At 32.8% G+C, this 25,780-nt stretch overlaps 1 protein-coding gene across 2 annotated transcripts; it reads left to right on the forward strand.

The window, feature by feature from the left end:
* Positions 1-476: 476 nt before the first annotated feature.
* Positions 477-25,755, forward strand: CEH19 (Homeobox protein ceh-19). Of its 2 annotated transcripts, none has more exons than XM_051213113.1 (7): positions 477-699; positions 734-1,258; positions 1,306-4,003; positions 12,106-12,189; positions 15,856-16,292; positions 20,672-20,766; positions 23,424-25,755. In XM_051213113.1, exons 5-7 carry the CDS (start codon positions 16,074-16,076, stop codon positions 23,596-23,598), a joined length of 489 nt encoding a protein of 162 aa, XP_051069057.1. In that variant the 5' UTR covers positions 477-699; positions 734-1,258; positions 1,306-4,003; positions 12,106-12,189; positions 15,856-16,073; the 3' UTR covers positions 23,599-25,755. The 2 variants fall into 2 exon arrangements, with proteins under 2 accessions (XP_051069057.1, XP_051069058.1); XM_051213114.1 differs by lacking the exon at positions 734-1,258 and adding an exon at positions 12,238-12,793 and having other exon boundaries at positions 3,728-4,003.
* Positions 25,756-25,780: the final 25 nt, after the last annotated feature.

The raw sequence follows: 25,780 nt of genomic DNA on the forward strand, positions 1-25,780 counted from the left end.
GCGATACATGCCCAGTAGACTACCTGATTGATATGACCCTAGAACGAAACAACGGACTCCTTGTATTAGTTCTATTCTTAGACTTTAAGAAAGCTTTTGATAAGGTCCCACACAAAAGGATTCTCGTCAAATCAAAGTCCTTCGGAATCAACAGCCCACTATATTCATGGTTTTCTTCATTTTTAACAGAACGTAAGCTAATAGTAAAGTACAAAGAATCTCTCTCAACACCTAGACCAATAACTAGTTGAGTCATCCAGTGGAGTGTATTGGGTTCACTCTTGTTTCTTATGTATAGAAACGACATATGCAACACCACAAAATTTGGGAGATCATACCTAGATGCCGATGATCTTTAAATAGCACAGAGCTTTAAGCCTGAAGCTTCAAGTGAAAGCGTGTCCCAGATTTAAGTTACCTCAATAACCTAACTATCTAGAGCGAAATATGGTAATTACCATTTAACCCCTATTGACTTGAGACAAACGCTGCAAAATATACAAACCGGCAAATCACTAAAAAACTGACTAGTATATGTGTAGTCGAGTGGCTAGACTACTACCAGTTGGACATAACTGAATATCTGAAATTGTATCGAAATAAAAAGAAGCGAGCGCAAAGAAATCAATTGGATATTGCATATCCGCGAACAATGAAACAAGGTCAGACCAAAGAGAAGCGGGGTACTATTCATAAAAGGTAATTACATCTTCCTTAAGTATTTTTTTTCCAGTTCACAGCATAATAGTAAAAAAGGAAAGGGACAAAATACTAAAAAAGCCAAGTTTCATGAGCTTATAGCTCGGCAAAAGCAAATAAAAGACGTTCGTTCTATTTTTTTTAGGTTTTTTAATTAATAGATAAAAATTGAAAAGAAAAAGGCGATAGAGAAAAAACGAGAAGAGCGTCTTCACAAACGTAAAGAACGTAACATCTCAATGCAGAAGTTGACAAGAAAAGGACAGCCTGTCATGAAACACCGCATTAAGCTACTCCTTAAGCAGTTGTGTCCTGGAGATACATAAATAAATTTTGTTGATACCACTTAGTCTCTTTTATCCGTGATGCTTAATTTTTGATTGCTGATAAGTTAGTGAAATGGCCAAGTGTCTTACTTGGTAAGGATTGATTCTTCACATGCATACTGAAATGGTTCATTTGAACCATTTGAAATGCAACGAAATTTGCTTTGCGATAGGTTAAAAGTAATTATGTTTGCTGACAGATGAGAATAACTAAATTATCTTCAAGCCCTTAGGTAACGTTTTTACATTTCTCACTAAATTCCGGTATGTAAAATCTCAGTTGTTCCTGGTCAAGAAGATGGTAATTTATGTATTTTATCATGACACGCAGCCGATTACATAAAAATCAAAAAAATTAAAAACTGCGAAATATTAATCTTGTGAGTTGGGAAATATACGCTGGTATTGCAAATGTGAGGAAGTAGGAGAGTATGATAGTGCAATCAATAAACAAGTGAACGGAAATAATATTTGATAGAAATGTAGCTGAAAAAGATTTCTTTCAGTTTATGATACTCATCTCGATTCCATGAATTGTAACAGAAACTGCTGCAGAATCACCGATAACTTCTGTCCTATGCCATACCTGATAACGTCTCAAGTCACTGAGTTACATGGCTGTTAGAACCTTAAATAAAGTCACAGTGGGCTGGCAGATACAAGTCGTATACAGTTATCTTTCATACCATGACTCTATGCCATGAACCTGTTTTTCTTATCTTCTTGTACCCAATTCTATCTTTGGTAAACAATGCCCTTTATGAAAGCCACTGATGGAACGTAACCAAACCACCAAAGTCGACGTTTCCAGGTGATTATATCGTTTGAATTATCATCACTCTCGTAGAAAAATTGACGAAACTCGGGATTATTGATGTAGCATCGCCAACGTATGCCAGCATTTCTGCAGAAATAACCATGTCCGAAGACTGAAAGTCTCCACACATCCTTAGTGCAGACATTAAACTGAACTGCTTTCACTTATGTGCTGTGAGCTCGAACGTTTGCAGCTGAACCAACACCACGACGGCGTCAAAAACGGCTCAAATTGGCATAAGGCTCCTAGGTTTTCTAAAAACACAAATTGATCTCATTTGTCACACCACAATCAAGGATTCAGATAAGTGAACGTCTCGACTTTCTGACGATTCATCATGAGTGAGTACTAGCATTGATTCTCACTAGCCTTGTGAAGGTACTTCCAATCGTAATGACACAGAACACGTCCCATATTTACGGACAATGTCAACTGATCAGTTGCGACTCGAACAGCTTGTCAATCATTACTCGGTAGCAAAATGTCAACTGGAATTTGGAATCGTTCCCCTCTCTGATCATTCTTTCTGTTTTTATGCCTTGATTTAACCAACTAGAAGTCTTAGTCAATCAGGAGAGATATCAACCTCTGATTTTCTTCTGCCCACCTATCCTATCGGTGTTGTAATAATATTCGGGAATAGAGTTGACAATTACCTGAAAATCTGGGAATTACTAGACAAATCGTGTTAAGTATCTGCTCATAGCTTTTTCCCTGAAATTTTCGAACCACAAGGAAAATTTTGTTAGTGTTACACTCAATAGGGACTTCAGTCCTATCTTGTGTAAGTAGTATCCCCTCTTTAAAAACTTTTTAACTCAGGTCTCTTCTGCTTTCAATCCCTGTTAGCGAATACAATTATAAGGTATACATTCTCCCGGTTGCCATCAATAAGTGGCTTTGTATTAATATTCCGATCACCACAAGCCAAAAATATATTTATAACACCATCGTTGCGGATGAATATGTCCACAAAATTTTGCTTACATTATTCCATAATAAGAGATTGAGAGATGAATTCCACTACTTCAGATCACTTAAGTAAAAGGTCCTATTTATGAAACGTGTCATTTTAGCATAATAAAAGTACCGACAATGGTCTTCTGTAGTAGTACACCTTTCTGAAGTCTATTTGAGCACGATGATCATTGAGACAACTCATTTTTACTATATCTCGCTACTAATAAGTGGGAATAATGGTACTGGTGTGATTGAAAATACTGAATATTGACAGCAGAGTGATTATGTCCTTTTTGTTGTACTTAATCCACAGTTTCTATAACAATCACAGTCGTAACATATTCCATCATCTGACATTTTTGACCCAAATCTAGTTGTGATTTAAAATGAATTTAAACTTGTACTGTATGCTATACTCTCATTGTCTACTAGAATACATTTTCTTGAGAAGTCTTTTTGTAATCATAACTTTTTTTTATTTGATTTATCTCCCAATGTTTGAATGTGAACAGCATCAAACTTTGACTGTGATTAGCATATACAAAGAATCAGTGTGTGATGATTATCTTGTCATTTTGCATTTCACTTAAGCCTCACTCTCGGTTTGTGATATAAGCTTCGGAAAAATATGAAAAGTACACTTCCGCATCAAGGCTATTCACGCCATGTTTACAGTCTTGAAGTTATTGAAACATGTTCATTTTTAAAATATTTGACTGTTATGTGGAAAAAAACAAAACTTTTTTTATAAAAGCTAGATATAGACTGATGTATTTTGGGGAGAAGTAATAACTTTATGTGTATCAATTTATTAGTCATACAAAGTCGTAAAACTATTATGTTGTAATTATATACTACTAATAGCGTCTTAGTTTTCCCTTTCTATTTAAATCGTTTTCCTCCGTCTTGTTTTTTCAACCCACAGACTAAAAAAAGAAATCTAAACATATTCCTTGGTTCTCACAAGAACAGATGGCTATGAATGAATTATTTTAACAAGCGTTAATAAGCGAACTGTAACATCATAGTCTCTCTCTCTCCATATATATATATGTATATATAAAGACTTTCATTTCATCCCTTCTTAAAATGCTTGCATGTTAAAGAGACACAAGACAGTAATAGACCACAAAACTAAATATTATTACATTTATCCATCAAATATGCAACAAACAACTAACAATAATAATAAATCATCCAGGTAAATTGTTTCTGTTTTTATGATGTTTGTGTTTTTTTCGTTATGTTTTTACTCTTAAAAACATTATCACGATTATCGTTCTTACTGTTGTTGTCGTTGTCATCGCTATCACTATCATCTTGAATAAGATTGAACAAAATCTGATCATTATTCAGTGGGAAAATGTCTGCTTTTTTCCATTTCATTATAATGAGGCAATTAAACTCATCTTCTGTCTTATACGGAGTTTTAATTTCATTTTAGTTTTGTTGTTGAGCTTCTTCTCTCATGGCTTACTAAAAACAGTTTGTTATATATATATATATATATATATATATATATATATATATATATATATATATGAGAAGAATAAATAATTTTATTCATCTGGAAGTATGTTGAAAAATTTCCCATGGAATTAAAACTGAAACATAGTTTGCCAATTTGTTTATTCCATCATATCATGCTATTAGTACTACTATCATTACTATTAGTATTAATTACAACAGTAATAGCAATAATCTAAAAACTAATAATTCTGTTAATAATGATAGTAATGGCAGATTATGATGAGCGAACATTTTTAGTTTGTCTCAAGCAGATTTATTAACTTGAATTTGTTACAGGACCACGATTATTTAAATAACAATAATAAATAGTGGTTACAAGATATTCTACATCTATGATCGGAATACCAACCATGTAAATGAAAAAGATATATATATATATATATATAAACTTCTTTCAATAATTATTTGTAATATGCGAAAATCTATTCATTTTAACGGACATAAGTTTTTCTTGGAGCTTTGATATATGGTAGGGTACGCGAAGTGTATGTAATAAACACTGTATGAATAAAATGTTGATAGGGAGAACTTTTCAACTTAATTGGATTAGTTTCTCAGTGTTGCTTTCTTTCAGATGAATAGTTTGAACTGGTTATTTAAATAACTAGGCAATTAGATCTCTAAAAATAGTTTTAATTAGTAAAGATTTTTAAAAGTCAATCTGAATAACTCTATGGAGTTAAACATGAACGATTATCACTGAGGAATCTGATATGTAAGTTCAACTAGATGAAATGTTCAACAAAGTAGATAATCGATTTTATTTATTTCATTTGATCAGTGTTTGTTAAGTTTTTTTTTTAAATTGAAACTTTCGAGTAATTTATAGACAAATACAAATGTTATTTAAGTATATTTTACATGCATTACATAATTGATTTCATCAACTTCTTTAATAACTCAAAATCACTGGTGGGTTTAATCGATATATGTGTTAGTGTCGTGATCAAGAACACGGGTGGGGACAACCGAATGTATTTGACACAAAATTACAGAGCATCTCAATAAAATCTGAGAACTATATATCAAATCGTTAATTTGCAAAATGTCCACCAATTGTTCTAAAATGCCTCAGACTTCATTGCCCTTGCCTTTTCATACAAATTGCATTCTATTCCCGCTCTTGCTTTATTGATCTTTCCTCATCTTCTGCTGCCGGACATTACATTCCTGACTCGCATACTGTACTACTTATATCAATATAATTAGCACGCACCACGTTAGTTATGTAACAATATATCATGTAAAAGTTCGGAGAACATGCATACCAATTCATAGGGATGATCAAATTGATAAAAGTTTGTTTTTCAAAATTTATAAAGTATCCCTTACAAAACCAAAACTTGTTAGAATTAAGGGAAATAAGAAGCATCAGATATTCAAATTAAATTTGTTTATTGTAACTAACTGTCATTTTTTTCATCGATAATTACAAAAATTTCACAACTAATCAATCACACAGATTTTAGGTGAAATGCACTAGACAACAACTGGCTTTCACATTTTTGAGATGACAAAGAATATCTGAAAATGAGGAGGAGAAATTTGTAGTTGTATTCTCTAAATTTGATGCATTATTCAACAAGTATTTATTGTCTTTTTAGACAGAATTATCAACACACACTTCAAGGTTAATTGATCTATTCGAATTTCTAACCAAGTGATTAGCATTTTTTTGTTACCAGGGGGACTGGTTAGTTATTGTCCATAGTTTTGCTGTTACTCTTAACATACTTATTTTAATCGTCTTCTCCTATAACCTGATCTATGATCTTGTAGTTGCTTATCATTTTTGAATTATCTGATAGATTGCGTCTATTTTGATTTATTTTTTTGATTACATGAATGTTAGTCAGTTGTTAAGGACCACAACATATTTTCGCTTTTAGTAATGAGTATGAACGATTGGTAGTATGAAACCAAATGGGAACAACAAGGACAGTTGAACGGGGGAATTTTTAGAAGCTAGCAATGAGATCAATCATTAGTCAGTAGTTTTTATTTATTTATTTCAACACATAGATATTGGTACAAGGAGGCACCAAATACATATGTGCCACACAAATCTCATTCGATATGTGTGAGAGCTGTGATACTGCCCGGGTGCCCAAACCGAAGTAGGTGGTTTTCTTAGGGGGCCACTCCCCGAGCCTTCGACCTGAAGGTCTGATCCACAAGGCAGTGGAGCATCGTAAGGAGGTGCAGTCCCGTGGAAGCCGGTGACTAACAATTGGTTCATACGCCATTTGTTCCCGCAGGATACTGGAGCCCATGTGCACCATTGGTTTGGAATCCGGTTAAAGCGCCGGACATTGGCTTTTCGTCCTCTCATTTTCGTAAATAACACCCCCGCCACGAGAAGGCAATGAGTAGGACTTCCCTAGCAGAGGCTATATACGCGTGGCCATGTGAGAGCATTTCGAGAGGGAGAGCGGACTCTCCCCACTCTCTGCCGTACCAGGGCATTTGTCAGTAGTCGGTAGTATTTCTATGATAATCCTTATAATGAAGCTTATTACATGGTTCTGAAAGACTAACCACTACTTTTAGACATGCATTATAATTTTCTCAAACTGAATGGGTAGCAATGACAAAGATGTATTTCAAAAGAACCTAAGGTGATATCAAGGATTACTATTAAGAACCGTAGGAAAAGTCACTAATGATCAATGTTTTTCTAAAAGATATATGTTAGCAACTCATCCCAAACCCTGTTTAAGTGTGTCATGGTCGGAGTTTTATCAAGCTAGACATTTGCTTTAATTATCTTTCTACTCACCAGCCGGAAAAAACAGTTTCTGATAATATATAACCGGTCATTTATCCATCAAAGACAATTGAAGATGGTTTTACAATGTCTCGAATTGATTGATCTAAAGGTTGAACTCTCGCCACGAGACATGATGATCCTGAGTTCGATCCTCGCCGGGGTTGCTGATATGCACTGTTGAAAGTCCCATACTAGGGCGAAAAAAGTGTCCAGGGATTCCTGGTCTTCAATAGTTATCTACGTTAAGTCGGTTCGTGATCTCAATAATAGTGAGTAATTTCCGCAAACCCCTATACTCACATTTAATTATCATTGACGCAAACAGTTGCTTTCCATGACTAATAATTTGTGTCTTCTGTTTTTATTTTCTCTGTGAGGTTATGTATTCGTTGTGACTATTTATCTTCTTTAACAATAAAGCCTTCCTAATTGTGAAGCGAAAGATCATTGTACTTGTAGATCCATAAGTATTGTGAAGCTTTTTGAATTGTCTACATATGGTTCACTTTAATTACAAATACAGTTTTAAGTAATGCAAAATCCTAAATTCAGTAATCAGAAATACCAACAATTTTAATAGAACACGTACGATCACATAATGAATTTTCAATTTACATGAGGACTAAATCGATAATTAAACTGTAAACCATACTTTAATGTAAAACCTAGATACGATCGTAACTATCGGCTTTCTTCAGCCATCTAATATATTTTCGATTTTAGTTTATTTTGTAACAAGAAAAAAGAAATACAACCTTAAATCATTGGGAAGAATCTATAGATCGTTGAACAATAGTTTAGTTTTAGTTTAAATTAACTTATGAGATGTATACATTTTCCTGTATGTTATTAAACAAAAGAGTTCGTTTTAATATTTTAAGGTAACCTTAAAATTAAACATTCACATCAAAGTCAAACATTTCAAAAAGGTATTTGGATAAAATAGAATGAATCAACCTATAAACTCTGTATAAAGCAAAATACATCGTATCCCATTTGAAGTGATCAGTTTTGATATTTCTAAACTTTCGTCAACAAATTAGCTTTCATTTTCCGTGATCACAAATAACTTTATTCAGTTTTCTGTTAACAAGTATAGGCCATAATAAAAGTTTGGGCTTTAATATAAACGTTTCGTTGCAGAATGACTTCACTAAAACAGGTGTCTATTACTGAGGGGTCTCAGACTAAGGTGAAACAGTCGTTCAGTACTCCGGGATTTTCAGTGATGAAATCAGCGGCGAGAGCTGTCTCAAAATCAAAAGTTATTCTTCGTTTCCTATCTTATTACAGGTAAATTAATTTAGCATTGCTTATTGGCTAATACTAAGCAGAATTCACGAAACGGAGAGAGAGAGAAGATAATAAATTCCTCTATCCAATGATATTTGTATTTGTATTTCCTTTAATATACGAAAGACAAAAATATGAAAATTCTTCTTTTACCCTATTGACACAAATCTTAGCTTGATTAACATTTTATAGGAGCAAGGAGGTGGGTGTTTAGGTTAGCTGAAAAGATCGGTAAATCATGGAACACATGGAATGAAGAAGCAAGTAAGTGTGAATAGGAAGTTACAATAATGAAAAAAAAACACAACTTAAAATAAACCTTATGTTACGTTAATTCTCATTAAGTATTTACAACTGGATTTTGTTGTCAAGACAATAATGGTTTTTTGAGGTATGTCAAATTTACTTTGGGAAAATTCAACATTAATTGTGAATAATTTCTTTTTATTTATTAACCTTTAATATTAACAGTACCATTTCTTACTAAAATCATCAAGGCAAGTAAATCGAATTTGTTCTAGTGAATTACTGTGACTTATTATTTTCAACATACATGGTATATTGAAGGCAATCACAGCTTTGATTCAGTCATTTTAATTATATAGTTAAAAGGAAATGAATGAACTAAGCTTCAAATAAATTTCTTTTTAATGGAATTTAGTTTATCAGAAACCTGGCAAAGTTACGATCTTCAGCTTTCAAGGAATTTTACTGATATATATATATAATTAACCTTTATTTGATCTAAGACAAATATGATCAAACCATTCAATGTTCGTTTCCACTTTCCTTTCAAATATAATAGCTTACTTTAATAAAATAACATAAAATGTAGAGTTACACCCTTGAAAGTTCTTATCCGATAAATAATTCATTATAATAAATTGGCTGGCTACTTCGATATAAATGACAATTATATTCTATTATAAATATTCTTGGTTTTTTTCTTCTATAGTTAATTTAACTTTTATTATTCGTTCAGTTGAAATTTAAAACAAAATATCTATTTAATCAACTTAAGTCATTTATAATGGATTCATAGAAGTATTTTATTAGGCGGTTGTTTTGTCGTTATAATAGACACCTCATTCAAGAAAAAATATATTCTGTCAACTAATTTTGAGTGATTCTGCAGTAAATATAATCTGGAAAAGGCCCTACTAGAATACAGAGAATCGCTTTTTACATTGCTAAGTTGAAAAATCTTATCCTGTTCTCTAACTGTATTTCAATTTGAAAAGAATTTAACAATGAGCCTGAATTTATTACTGTGTATTTCTAAAAAAATGATCGAAATACTTTACAAAACGATTCACATTAGTAAAGTAAGAAAGCAGATCCCATTTTAGCTATGTAGTAAAACACTTCGTGAATATTGATCCTCATAGGAGATTGCTTAAACTTTCTTGCATCAGCTATGACCAAGATGACTCTAAATAAGTACAGAAAAATGATTTATTAGGTGATAAAGTATCAAAAGTTCATTATCTTAAATCTTTAAATTTTATAACTAATAGAGTGGATTATATCTACTGAAATACAGACAACACTAGATTATGTTAACAAACTTCTCTTTAGATTTGTATCACATTTTTACTTGTGAATTTTAACTACTTATTATAATTATACAAGTAGTTAAATAATAAACTTGCTATGAGAAACCGATCTGTTCAACAAAATTGGTCATTCCAAATAATTTATAGGTTATAAAACTCCAAGTAGAACTGCTTAATAAAACAACTGAGTGAAATCGCCCAACATGATGCGTGTTTACTTAATGGCGACTGTTTGAAATTGAGAGGAAGTTTCTGTAATTGTATAAGTCAAATGACTGCCGCTCATTCTTACACATGATGATATAGTTATCTGTTAACCTATCAAATTACTTTAGAAGGAATAAATTCAACCAAAATCAGATTACTATATCAACTCTCAGCTCATGAATACTGTATTTATTTACCCTAGTTGATTAGTTTTATCACCAAGTAATGATTAAATATATGAATAATTGTTTGTAAAATGGTCTGATGATTTGAAACCACCATTGAGTACCCATGAAATTTAGTAAATCTATTTAAAGGAATTTAAAGTTCATTCATCTGAATAAATAACTATCGTCTCTCGAGAATGGATATGGAGTATATTAAATGGACAGCTGTTTATAAATACATGTGGATTTTAGGTGTTGGTACTGGGAGTTATCTCAGGTTCAGTTGTATGCAGTAGAATTGTTTTAATGGTTGTGTCAAAATTTATGACTTTAGAGTTGGTTGATAGTTGTTTTTTCTTCGATTGTAGGAATGTTGGCAGCGTTTTGTTGATTCGTCTCTTGACACTAACATGAGGTCCTTCTTGTTTACCAGTGGTAGCGTCGACTTTTGTGAATGCTTCCAATTATTGTTGATCTCCGCTATCAAGTGTGATTTGGTTGACTCTCGCTTCGTTATGCCTCAGGATCTTGATCTTATCCTTGTGAATGTTGATACTTTTCTCTGTGGAATCCACTGCTACACTATCTGTCTTCATCTTCATTTTTTCCGCATATGTTATTTGTATTCCATGTACCTATATTGCAATAGCTGTCAGAAGGAGCATCAAACTTGCGACTGTCGTAAAAGTCTCAGCTTTCACTAATAGGAGTCATAACTTTTCTAAATAAAGACCTTTCAACTCCCAAAGCAGAATTTAAATGACTAAATAATTTTTATGGTTAGAGTCTTTTGGGAAGTTTCTTTTCTATGGGATGCGGTTGCTAACCCCACGCCCAACCCTTCTTTGATATATACGTTTGGGACTGGCTGTAACCCTAGAAGGTCTTCAAGTTAATTTGGGTGAATGGAGGTATGATTTAAAAGATGACAACACTCTCGTGAACTTGCTTACATATACCAGAATGTGTTACATGTTATTGAATCTAAGACAGAAAACTATGACTACTTGTTCGCCGGTAGTAACGATAATATCTTTGATCCCAGTTTTAAACACTGTCAATTCGAGTAAACGAGTGTCCACTGTTAGAGAGGGTCAATATGAAAATAACAATTACTGAGATACTTCCAGTTTTCCTAAAAATACGTTTGACAATTTCCATAGGTCAAACCATGTATTTTTCTTATTTAAATAATCATTGAAAAACTAAGATGTACTGGATAGCTGATCTTAAGCCGTACGTACCACTAACACCACCGCTGGGGATCGAACTCAAAACTTTCAGGTTTCGTGGTGAGGGCTTTAACTCTAGACCACTAAGGTGGCATTCAATAGTGTGCATTTTTAACTAGGTTTAATTCACTACACTTTTCTACAATTTATCTTATTAGTATATTTCAACTAGTACTCAAAAATCAACTAACGTCTATATTCGAGTAGTTATTCATACAATCTATGATTTACTCTGGGAAATCATCATATAAAGTTTTCCGGTACAGGATTACAACTAGAAGATATCCCATCAAAGTGAAATTGAATAGCTAAAACTAAAATTATTGATTACTTACTTATGAATGAATGGATTTATACACAATTTCTACAGGGTTTAACTTAACTACATGACATTGATCACTACCCGGTGATCAATCAACCGTGAATATATATATATATATATATATATATATCATTTACAATAATTAAATATAGGCGTTCATTGCCAACATACAAACATGATTATGTCATACAGTTTATAATGTAGAGCTAATTATTTTCTTTTACAGATGTCTAATAAATTTATGATTACTGAAATTCTTCAAGATCCTATCGAAAAATCATCAATTACACTAAATAGCTCTTCAATTGATGTAAGTTATGCTTATTCTATATTTATAAAAATTAATCATTATTTCTAGTCTACTCCTTTAGTTACATATTTCATCAGTTCTGTATTAAGTCAAAATCCACAATGTACAGTTTCTACAATAAATAATTTCACATCAAATAACTTGGATTTATCCAACAGTATTCAACATACTATTTCATTCATAGATCATGATCATGCTGTTAAGCATAAAAACTATGAAATACAAATAGGATTGTGTTCCAACTCATTAAACTTATTGAATCCAAAGGTTTACACAAAGTATCTATCAAATTTATTTAAGTTAGAATTGAATAATCAATCACTCAGTCAACCAACACAAAATGAGACTGAAAATCAAGTTAGATTAAGTAGCAATAATAACTGTTTAGCAGATTATTATTATTATCCTCATCATCATTCTATTAATGATAAACAATTAAAAGAAGAATTTTTAAAACTTTTCAACCTAATGATTTCCAAACAGACTAACGAAGATAATTTTTCACAACCTAAACTATCTGAAGATGTTGAATGTAAAGATGATAATGATAACAGTTTGTTATTAGTAAATGATACTGAGAAAAATTCTTCACACAATTGTCCAAGTAAGTAAATTAATAAATATTGAATTGAAGAATTCTTCAAATTGAATCCATCATTTAATGTGAATATGTTTGCAATTTATTATATCATCTAAGTCAGAAAATTTGAAAGGAAAGTAATAATAGGCGAAGTTGGAAATATTAAGCTGGAGGTTGTATAATTGATTGAGATCTTGAACAGATTGATGTTAGAACACCATTGAAAACCTGGAAGGACTGGACGGCCGTTTAGTCCTATTGTGGGACTTCTCAGAAGCGCACATCTACGATCCTGCTCGCGGGATTCGAACACAGGGCCTTCAGTGTCACACGTAAACGCTTAACCTACTTGACCAATGAGCCGCGCGAGACTGAAGGCCCTGGGTTCAAATCTCGAGAACGGGATCGTAGATGTGCGCTTCTGAGAACTCCCACAATAGGACGAAACGACCATTCAGTGCTTCGAGGTTTTCAATGGTGGTCTAACATCAATCAGTTTAAGATCTCAATCAATAACTTAGTAATCTTCACAACCCTATACTGGTTGTATAATTATCTGGATTTATGCTTGCCTAAATATTGGTATCAGCTAAATCTGTCATCTTCCATATAATGCACTGTTTTTGGCTGAAAAATCATTTTAGAAAAAAACGATTAGAGTATTCAAATAACTATGATGTTCGAAATTGAACTCAGTTATCTACAATTTCAAAGTACTTTATATACTATTACTTAATTGAGAATTCATCCATTCAAGTCATGAGAATCAGAATGGAGTTTATAAGGTTCTTTTTTAGTTGTAGTTTAAAGAAAAAAAATCTTCAAGTAAGTTGGACAAAGAATATTCAGTTTCTTTTAAAAGAATTCTAGTAGCAATAACAGATTGGAGCTGACAGACTATTGTTATAAGTTGATGGTCCCAAGTTTCACACATTTTACTATCGTTATTAAGACATTCGATTAGGTTTATACGTTTCCCAACCGACGAAGTGAAGGGGAAGAGTGAAGAATGACTATCAGGTTTTAACTACAAAACCGAAGCATAATACAAACAGGTCGCAGATACATATACATTCGTCTCTATGAACCTGATGAGACGGAAAAAGATTTTTTTGAGTTGTTTTGTCATTCATGTGATCATATAGTAATATAGAAGAATAGTTGTATTAATCTGGTCTGAGCACTGATTAATTCACTAAAACTGCCTGTCTAGTACCAAGGTCCTTTTGCTAACCAATGATAGCACGAAAGTAATGAGAAAATAGCAGTAATCAATAATTAACGACTATTGGTTCAGAACATAGTTCTCCAACTCTCGTTCGACTAGTAAACTGAATAAAACACAGCACAATGCGTTAAAACCTTTATTTAGACAAATTAAACTTATGAATCGTCATATAATAATATTGAGTAAAACCATGACAACACATCAACATAGTTAAAAAGTTACAATATGAGCATACCAAGCCGTAAGTGTGGAGGAACTGATTAGCAGGCTCGTATTAAATTAACAGTAACTTATTGGTAGTACAAAGTACAACATAGTTTATAAACCACATAAAAGTTTACAAGCAGACAAATACAAAAACACAAGAATTTAAGAGCGCCCTATGTGTATAGATTATCACAGCCTATCAGTACTGAAACTCTACAATCAGCTGTTACGTTTTATAGAACTCATAACATGAATACAAAGTGCTGCCACTAAGTTACTTGTTCAGTGACTTAGTTTCTGTGTTAAGCGAGTTTTAAGCGGTCATCTATTATTAACTGATGGGATGATATTCAGGTATGAGATATGGTGGGTCTCAACGTTGTTAATGTTGCTGATGGCGGCAGATAAATCTTAAACCTATTTACATTAGATTTTGCCAACTGTATTAATTCTTCTGACAATGACTGAAGTTTAGTATGTTGTTCAAATAATAAACTAAGTTACCTGGTTCATTGATAAACACCGAATAGTATTTTAGAGCTTATTTCATGGTCTGAATTCATAGTGAGGATTTTTATACGAGATTGAGGATGAAAAATGTTCGTGTAAAGACTGGTTTAAAATATGAGGAATACTGATTAGTTACTGAAGTTAAAAAAGAGGCTTGGTCGTGGAAAGAAACCGAAGCCTTCTTCGTTAACAATCTAAAGTTATACCAGCTGTAATACAAATCTTCAGTTATTATCTCTTCTTACAAAAACAGTATATGCATCATAAGGCCGGATGCTTTTACGTGGAATAAAGTTCTCTTGTAAATTTCATGGGCAACTTTTACGGATAAGACAGCTTGTTACAGAAGGTTATCTTAATGAAAGTACTAGTTAAAATATATAACAAAAACGCTTATGTAACTCAATTATTAACTAAAGAAAAAATGCTGTCAAACAGAAGCAATAGCAGTAAAGATGTGTAGACATGAATAATTTATTTGAATAGGTTACGTCACACAAACCATCAACTTTTTATTGTCGAAGAGATGTTCTGGAAATAAAATAGTTGATTGGAAAACTGAAGAAGATTAACACTCGATAATGGCAAGTGTACAGTTACGTTTATTTAGTGAAATATTAGGAATATTTTAAGATGGATAGTGGCTAGCAGTGGAATTCAGGACGCGTGTTTCGTCCTAGTTGGGACTCGTCAGATCGATGAATAGTATCCGAGCAGCTATGTGGATAACGCGGTGGCGTTTGAAGCGAATGTTACTGGGTTCGAGTCACGGAGTGAACGTCAACTCTGGATGCAGGTACATCCAGCTCACGAGTCCCAAATAGGACGAAACGCACATCCTAGATTCCACTACTAACCACTATCCATCTTGGCTTGAAAAACTTGTGTCTTAAGGCTATATCGAGGCAATCCACACAGGATGCACATATACCAACAAGAGACTGATCAATTGCAGTCCTGAATAACAATGGGAATATACATGTAAAACAACACCAAATGAATGTTAAGAATATTATTTTTATTTTATTAAATATGATTAACGTTTTCATTATAATAATAATAAATGTAACAAACTACATCACATAAATATATATTTTTATAACAGAAAATCAAGCTCTACTGGTTACTAACTTAATTTTAGAAGTTCTAGATCTATCATCTTCGAAAATTAACCAAACTAATCGATCCAAACACCAGCGTAACTTATGGCCTATAATATTCAAAGAATTGGAATTCAGTTGTAAGCCAATTATTGCAACTGAGGATTATCATCAACGTAGCAGTAGTGGTAATAGTAGTAATCAATTTTCCAAACCAAATTATCTATTCGGTTGTGAATCTTCTGACAGTTATACAAGTATGGTTGATATGGTTAAATCGGATGATGATCTATCACAAAAATGGTGTTTGAAATCTGATGCAAATACAAAAGCAAATATTTACAATGAAAAACGGTTGATAAAAAGAAAATTTCGTAAAAGCTTTCTACCTAAAACTAATCAAACATTTGAATTCGAACGTAAACATAGACAAGCTTATACAACAGATCAACTTGAACGTTTAGAAACAGAATTTGAAGTATGTTGTAACTTTATTCTTTGAAGTAAATAAGTCATAATTTCATTTACAAACGGCTTCACAAATTTCAATATTTTATTTAACCTAAAATTTCAAACAACATGCAAAATTATTTCAATTAGATTAACCAAAGAACCTGTCTATGGTTATTTTCTATTCAAAGTTTACAAAATGATTTAGACTGGTCAACTTGAATTCATTTCTATTAGGCTCCAAAGTAAACAACGTGGAGCATCCTTACTATCTAGTTGAAGTAACTTAGTGACAACACACACCACAATTGTAGTACTAAGTTGTACAAATTCACTTCTCTAAGTAACCATTTAGCAGTCTTAAGTGATCATGAATGTAGCTTCCTGATGAGAGTAAGAATTTTCTACTCAAATTTCACTCTGAATAAAAACTCACTAAAATTAAAATATTTCATTTCCCTTGAAAATTACTTATCTGTTAGCTAGCAAATTATTATCAAAAGTATTATTTTATTAACATTTATGCTAAATTTTATAAATAAAAGACCAGGAAGCAAAAGACGTCTGTTTTGTTTTAGTTTATAGCTCATCCAGAAACTAGTTGCGGTGGATTGAACCCGGAAATTTCAGTTTTGGGGGAAGAAGTAGCTGTCCACCGAAAGTAATGGGAGATGGACTGATTGAAATTACATTTGTACATCATTGCATCCAGATTCTTTGGTCTAGAGGTTAGGTGTTCTCATGAAGAACTTATATTTCTGAGTTCGAGCTCTGGTAACGAAGTTGTGGACAACCACTGCTGAGTAGTCCCGAACTGGGACGAATTGAGCATCCATTGCTTCCATATTTTCAAGGGTTGTTCAGCTTAGACAGGTTGGTAATTTCGATACGGTTCAACAATTTCCACAACCCCTCGTTCTGCAAATGATTACGGGCTCACTAATGACCAGCTTCAGTGGGTGGTTTCCAGAGTCCTTATAAGAAGCCGTAACCAGTGGAGATTAATTGTGTCGGCTTTGAAGATAGCACAGACGGTTATCCACTGCTTTTATTGAGTTACATTGACATTATTATTTTCGTACGACTAAAATATTATATTTTATCAGTAACTATAAAAAGTAGTAGTAAGTTTTGTTACGAAGGGATATCAATAAAGAATAAAAAAACAGAAAATATTGGATAACTGTTTTATTTTTAATTTAGATCTTTTTAGCTCTATCAACCCTCAGATCAACATAATATCATGCAATATACCTTTGTTTCTTGTAATGAAGTCATTATATGTAGATAACTGGGTCAAAATCCAGTAATCTATACCCATAACCTTCGCCAATCCTCAACATAACACAACTATCATTCTCTGACCTAGTTGAATCCATATATTACTAAAACTTATGGATGATGATGCTCGATGGTGTTCGGTAGCTAAAGGCAATCACAGGAACCGTTAAATTGAAGCTTTGAACGAGTAAACATTTGTCACTGACGTATGCTTGAAATTTCGAAGTAATTAGTACTTTACGTAGCTTTCAGGCTTGCTTAATCCAGTTTCTCAGTCAGAGAAGTCACTACCAAGTTATCTGGGTCACAGCTCACCTTGTGGTGCATGCTACTTATGTTGACACATATGTGTTATGTAACACTAATCAGAAGTCGAATGCTTGACTGACAAGATCGAACTGAAGATAACGGGAAGGGAAACAGAGGGAAATCGGAATAAGTGTGTAGAGGGCAACTGATGGAAGGTGTGCGATGATATATTCAATTTATGGTTTTTATATTCTACCAAGGCACTCTGATTTTGCATTAAACAATAAATTGGTTATCTTCACCACATTTTCATTCACTACAACCTTATATAGGAATGATATATTAACACTGACTGGTTAATAAGCATTAACCCCGATTATGTTTGTCTAGTCATTAAGTGTTAACCAAATTTGATCGATCAAGTTATAAAGTGATCATTTCATAAAAATCATATTGGTTACTAGTCAATAATCAATCAATGTGATCTCTAAAATTGAATACAAAACTGTATCTCATCCGTAGTCTTTGTCCAATTTTTCATCATGTAATTCATATTCTGTGTTGTATATTAAATCAATAATTTTAATATTTAAAAAACATAAATTCTAAATAAAATTTTCATTTTAAACTATGCACGAAAATGTAAATTTATTTGCAATAGACTAAATAATTCTCATTGAAATTACATAAAAATTGAAATAAACATTAAAACAAACAAACAACAATGAACATAAATGTAATTCATGACTTAAAACTTCACTAATACGATATTACTGAATATTATTATCATTCTTATATATATATCAATTGGAGTCCTAAATAACAATGGGAATATATAAGTAAAACAACACCAAGTGAATTTAAACTTCACCCCATTGCACAAGTACGTGGCTATCAGGGCTCAGTAGGTAAGTGAATAAAACGATGGCATTTGAAGCGAACGTTACTGGGTTCGAGTCACGGAGTGAACGTCAACTCCGGGATGCAAATACACCCAGTTGAGGAGTCCCAAATGGGATGAAACGCGCATCCTTGATTCCACTACTAACCACTATCCATCTGTATTTAATAAGCTTGTGACTTAAGGTTATATCGAGGCAATTCACACAGGATGCACATATACCAACAAGAGACTGATCAATTGCAGTCCCGAATAACAATGAGAAGATACAAGTAAAACAACACCAAGTGAATATATATTAAATATCAACTTCAAATGTAATTTTTATGAAATACAACTGAAATGTGTATTATTTTACAAAGCAAACGGAATATATTCGAATTTTCTAATTGTAGTTGTAAGTTTATAATTATGATGAGGTCAGTGAAAGAAAATTTGGATTCATGTTCTTTTGAAGTTATATAGTAATCATGAAAATTTCAATAAGATATTAGGTTTTTCAAATAATTTATGAGAACAGTAGATAAGATAGAATATAGATCATCAGTCTTTTGATTACCATATGGAATATTAATCAGTTTATTTGGAAATGATGACGTGAATCAGTTTGTCTTGTTGATATTTGATCGCATTAGCTGATAAAAATACCAATGGTTTTGAATCCGTATTATGTAAGTCGAACTGGCTAATACTTATTGAGCATAGAGAAATCATTGTTTAGCTACTTTTATAAACATTCATTGTAGTTTTACAAAAAATATTCCAAATGGTGTACATGCCACTGAAATAATAGTCTATGAAATAGCAATAGTGTGATCTCATTTTAAAGGTCTAAAATCTTCTTAGCTCCTTTTTTTGGCATTAATATTTTCACTCAGGTTACTTCGCCCCTAAATGCCCTGGTCGAGATTGGCGAGAGTCAGCTCTCTCTTTCGAAATGCTCTCACATGGCCACGTCCATACAATCATTGCTAGGAAAGTCCTACTCACCGCCTTCTCACGGTTGAGGTGTTGTTTACGAAATTAAGAGGACGTAACTTTAACCGGGTTGGTGGACACGAAGGGTCAACCTAGGGGAGTCGGAAAACACTGATTCCAAACCAATGATGTACATTAGCTCTAGGATTTTGATAGGACGAATGATGTATGAACCAATTGTTGGTCATCGGCTACCATGGGACTGAATCTCCTGACGTTGTTCCACTACCTTGTGGATCATACCTTTAGGTCGAAGGCTCCGGGTGTGGTCCCCTAAAAAACCATCTGCTTCGGTCTGGGCAGCCGAACAGTATCCGAGCCCACACAAAAATCGAATGATTTATGTGGTGCATTTATATTTGGTGTCTCCTTGTACTCATGTTTATGTGTTTAAATAAATAAATTTTAAACTTCAACTTATAAAAGCGTAGTTGAAAAAATAATAACTGATCGATCATTTATTCTCAGTTTAGTTTCATTTGTTAATAATTAACAAAAAGATTTTTACAGGATGAGTTCAATTTACACACTCATTCATTTTATTGTACAACTTGATAATAAATTTGTTGAAAAGGGATCCCTTCACTGAACTTCGTGTTTTTAATATTTAAATGGGAATTATCTATTAATTGACATTAGTCATCTAAACATATTTGGATTGTAATTCTAATAGTTGAGATCATGAGTCAATTGAAGTTAGACCACCATGAAAAATCTGAAGGCAGTGGATAGCCGTTTCGTCCTATTGTGAGACTCTTCAACAGTGCGCATCCAAGATTACACCTCGCGTGGTTCGAACTCAGGGCCTAGAGGTTAAGCGTTTGCGCGCGAGACGGTCCAGTGCTTCCATGTTTTCCATGGTGGTCTAGCTTTAATTGACTCATGATCTCAACTATTAAAATTACTATAATATCCACAAAACCCCTTCTGATATAAATTAATTGGTAAAAGATTCTTATTTAATGAAACTATTTGCCTATTTTTGAATTAAATTTTAGAAAGATAAATATTTAAAACTAAACAGACGGATAGAATTATCAAATGAATTAAATCTAACTGAGACACAAATTAAAACATGGTTTCAAAATCGTAGGTAAGTGTCAAGCAAAGTATAGTTTATTATTAATTGAAAAGAAAAAAGAATTCAGTAAATTCTTAGTAACAGTTTAGTAACAAATTTCTAGTATAAATTTTATACACATCATTTACTGTATATCATGATAAAAGCTATGATAATTAATAGTTAAACATTTAGGAAGCAGAGCCATTATAATTCAGTTTATTTCTTTTGAAATACTTCTTCATCATCATTTTAATGTCACTTGGATTATAGTTAAGATAAATTAAATTTTGTGTATGAATGGAGTTCACCACTCTACACTAACTTCATTGATTACGTGAAAGCATTTGATAGCGTGGACAGGACAACACAATGGAAGCTTCTTCCACACTACGGCGTGCCTCAGAAGATAGTCAATATCATACGGAATGCCTATGATGGATTAAACTGCAAAATCATGAATGGAGGACAGGTCACAGATTCGTTCGAAGTAAAGACCGGTGTCAGGTAAGGTTGCTTACTCTCACCCTCCCTCTTTCTCCTGGTGATCGATTGGATCATGAAGATGTCAACATCTGAGGGGAAACATGGGATACAGTGGACATCTAGGATGCAGATGGACGATCTAGACTTCACAGATGATCTGGACCTCCTATCGCAAACTCAACAACAAATGCAGGAGAAGACGATCAGTGTTGCAGCAGCAAGATTCTCCGATACAACACAGCATGCACCAATCCAATCACAATTGACGGAGAAGATTTGGAAGATGTAAAAACCTTTACATATTTGGGCAGCATGATTGATGAACATGGTGGGTCTGATGCAGATGTGAAAGCGCGGATCGGTAAAGCAAGAGCAGTATATTTACAACTGAAGTACATCTGGAACTCAAAACAACTGTCAACAAACACCAAGGTCAGGATTTTCAATACAAAAGTTCAAGACGGTTCTACTGTATGGGGCAGAAACCTGGAGAACTACGAAAGCCATCATCCAGAAAATACAGGTTTTTATTAACAGTTGTCTACGCAAAATACTTCGGATCCGTTGACCGGACACTATTAGCAACAACCAACTGTGGGAAAGAACAATTCAGATCCCAGCGGAGGAAGAAATCAGGAAGAAACGCTGGAAGTGGATAGGACACACATTGAGGAAAGCACCCAGCTGCATCACCAGACAAGCCCTCACATGGAATCCTCAAGGCCGAAGGGGAAGAGGAAGACCAAAGTACACATTACGCCGAGAAATGGAGGTAGACATGAGAACGGATAAAAACTGGATAGAACTGGAAATGAAGACCGAGGATAGAGTGGGTTGGAAAATGATGGTTGGCGGCCTATGTTCCATTGGGGGTAACAGGCGTAAGTAAGCAAGTAGTGGTATAGCACGGTGGCATTACATATAGCTGTCAAAAGGTAACATTTTGGTATTTTAATCAAACCATCTTATTAGTCTCCTACAAATCCTACAATTCATTGACTTGAGATATCATGAGAAATGTCTTAGAACCAAAGTAACAATAATCCTATATTAGACTTCCCTTACATTCCTCATATAAGTAACATGAATTATCTTAGACAAAGAAGATCTATCTTCATTGAGTATTTCTTTAATTAAACTGTATCTTTTACGAAATATGATTCTCGATCATTTATTAATTAACTATATGACCCTTTCGTCTTCTATTTCTTCCACTGTATGTCACATTCTTTCGTTTCTTTGGTAAATAAGCCTGTTATTATTTAAACAACGAAAGAAACCTATCTATTCACTAAAAAGTATGAAGATGTTTTAGTGATAAAGACTTTGTTTTTGATGATAGAATTTTCTTAAGCTATACAATCATATTAATGGGTAATTATTTATACATATATTAGTCTATAGTAAAATAGAAGAGAGTTACAAAATCATCAAAGGTGGTCGACTTTATTCTTGTTGAATGTGTAGTTTCAACTTTTAATGAAGTAATCAAAGATTATTAAAAGAATTTAAGTAGTGAATATAATAGTTCATAAACAGAAAGGTTTTACTGGAAAGTAAGTAAAATTATCGAAAGTTTATGTATTGGATAAAATGGGTGCTAGATACGTTACCAATAAGCTAGCTAAACCGTGGTTTACTTAGAACTGAGATATTTTCACTGAGTGATCAGAGGTGTTTCTTCTTACCATGACATATAATGACAATGGTTAAAATCCTACATGAAATATCAGCACCCTTGAGATTACAGACATTGAGTGGTGACGAATGATAACTAACATAAATTTCCAAATCTAAAATTTCCCACAGATTCCCTACAACCCTATTAGCATCAAACAAAGTTAGCTGTAACCGTATTGTAATTTGATTGATAGAATCTGATCAGTATTGAGAACTAGGTGATGTAATCTTAGCTATTACCAACTGAATAAACAGTGCAAACAGATTTTCGTTTATACATCTATGTTATTAATTGTAGTTTGACTGAAATTTCTGAGTTCGGGTCCCTCATGTGGGATCGTGGATACACACTGCTGAGGAGTCCCATACTATGACTAAATGACCGTTTAATGCTCCTAGGTTTTCAATGATACTCTAGCTTAAATCGACTCATGAATTCAACTATTAAAACGTACATATTTGTTAGAAATGAACGATTAAAACACTTATATTTCGTATCTATTTCTTTTTTATTAATTTATCAGAACTAAATGGAAAAAGAAATTATACTGGTTGAATTCTGCAAGCCGATTATCAGTAAATTCTGTTAAACACGAAAATAGTTCATGGTCAATATCTAATAAATCCACTACGAACAGTGAACAACAATCTGTAGTAAATAACTATTATACAAGTTTTATACCTACTCAATTTCATTGATGATAAACTGATCATAAGCTGTACTAATCATCAGTTTGTATTTTATCTATTGTCTTTATGAAATAAACAAATATATAAGAATTTTAATTGTTTTTCTAAATAACTGTATGTAGGCGAGACTATAATTTATGGACGATATAATCAGATATAAGCAAACAGGTCTTGGATTTTGGCGCGAAATTCATTCATCCATCCGGCTAAATAACATAGCCTATGTTGACACAAAACTAATAATTACACAGCAAACGTCTATACGTATCTTATTTCGTAGTTTACTTAAATATCACATAGCAAAAACTTGTGATTACGACTGCTAAGCGTATTCTGTTTACCATTTATTATAGGGATAGTCAACTCTCCCAGACAACTCGTACTTTGTCTTTCTCTAATTTTAAACTAGTTTTTCCTCACCAAATGTTACGATGAAATAACCTTTAATTTTTGATTGTGTCAAACATCACTTCTATTACTGGTTTGTTTATTCTTTACCACGCTACTGTATCAGCCTGTTTTAAAGGAGATTGTTAATTTGATTATGCCGAGTATTTGTATGCTTAATAGATTACTTTCATCGTCAGATATAACTTCTCGTATTTAACACTGTTTAACGAACACTGGATCACCAGTGTAAGGGCGATTAAGCATTAGGAAGACATTTCAAACAAGTACATTTTTGAAGTTAGACTGAGCTAACAATAATAATAGCTTTTAAGCCAATAGCAGAAAGGAAGGTGTGTTTGTGGAAATTTGTTGAAAACGTAATTTTTCATCCACATAACTCGAGCATAGTGAAAACCATCTTTGAACCCAGAAAGTAATATTTACAGTGTACTAGGAAATTGTTTGATGTAGATGTAAGGCTAATAGTTTGTTAGCCATATGGAATAAATTTCCATAATTTTGTCTTTACAAAAACACAGTCGACAGTTGTCTTTCTATAAAAAATAGAACATTCTATTATGGTCAAAGAGTGGCTTGGTAACCAAAATAATGCAATTACTTAACTTTATTTTACAAAGTTTAAAGTAATATTTTAAAAAAAACTGTTGTTTACACCAAGTGTAACAAAGTAAAAATTTAAAGACACTTTTCACGCAGGTTTTTCTCTCAAAAAATCGATTAATCTAACAAATTCAAGCATACAAAGTGTGCTTAGATTACGGGTGTACACTGAAACTTGAAAATTACACCACTACACAATATAATTTCACAATGCTCACGTTATACATCTAAATTAATCATATGTTGTGAGACATATATTGTCCTTTACCAAGCTCACTGCTGACTTGTGAATCATGTGATTATTATCTATCATTCTATCAATAATAACTAGATCAATTCTAAATGCTGCATTATATATCTTTATGTTTGTATGTATTACTATTGTTGTTTGTGACAAAAAACAAAAATGATATTATATGTTGAGATGAATAGTGGCTACCAGTGGAATCCAGGACGCGCGTCTCGTCCTATGTGGGACTCGTTAGCCGGATATACTTGCATCTCCGAGTTGGTATTCACTCTGGGACTCGAGCTCAGTACCGTTCGCTTCCACTTAGCTACTGAGTCCTGATAGCCACCTGCTTGTGAAATGGGATGAAGTTTAAATTCACTTGGTATTGTATTATTAGTAAACATAAAATTAATGACCATAAATTCCCAATCAATTAACATAACGCTGAATATATACCATTGTCAATAGTTATAAACAGTGTCACTAAACATGTAATGCAACACAAATCAATTGGTATTATAGGACAACAAAATATGCAAACATATGTTTAAATTATTTTTCATTTATACATTAATTGTAAAATTCACAATCACTTGCTTTAAGATAACTATGAGAAAGGTTAGATTTTTAATATTAAAGTTATCAAAAGAAATATAATTTCATGAATTGATAACCCATGGTGCTGACTGGATACTTTCGGTCATCATAGGTAAGATGGTTAGTCGTCTACGCCATTGTTTAAATTGTATTATTATATAACAAAAATGAATATATTTTATGAAAAGAAACTCAATCCTTATGCTATGGAAATGATGTTCTGCTTCTGTTGCACAGTTTTGTTGATAATAAATTCACATTAATTCAGGAAAAAAACAGATGAAAATCAGTCTTGAAACGTTAGTTTTGCCTAGCATTGATATATATATATATATATATATATATATATAT

Source organism: Schistosoma haematobium, chromosome 3 (genome assembly GCF_000699445.3).
Source record: "Schistosoma haematobium chromosome 3, whole genome shotgun sequence".
NCBI lineage: Eukaryota > Metazoa > Platyhelminthes > Trematoda > Strigeidida > Schistosomatidae > Schistosoma > Schistosoma haematobium.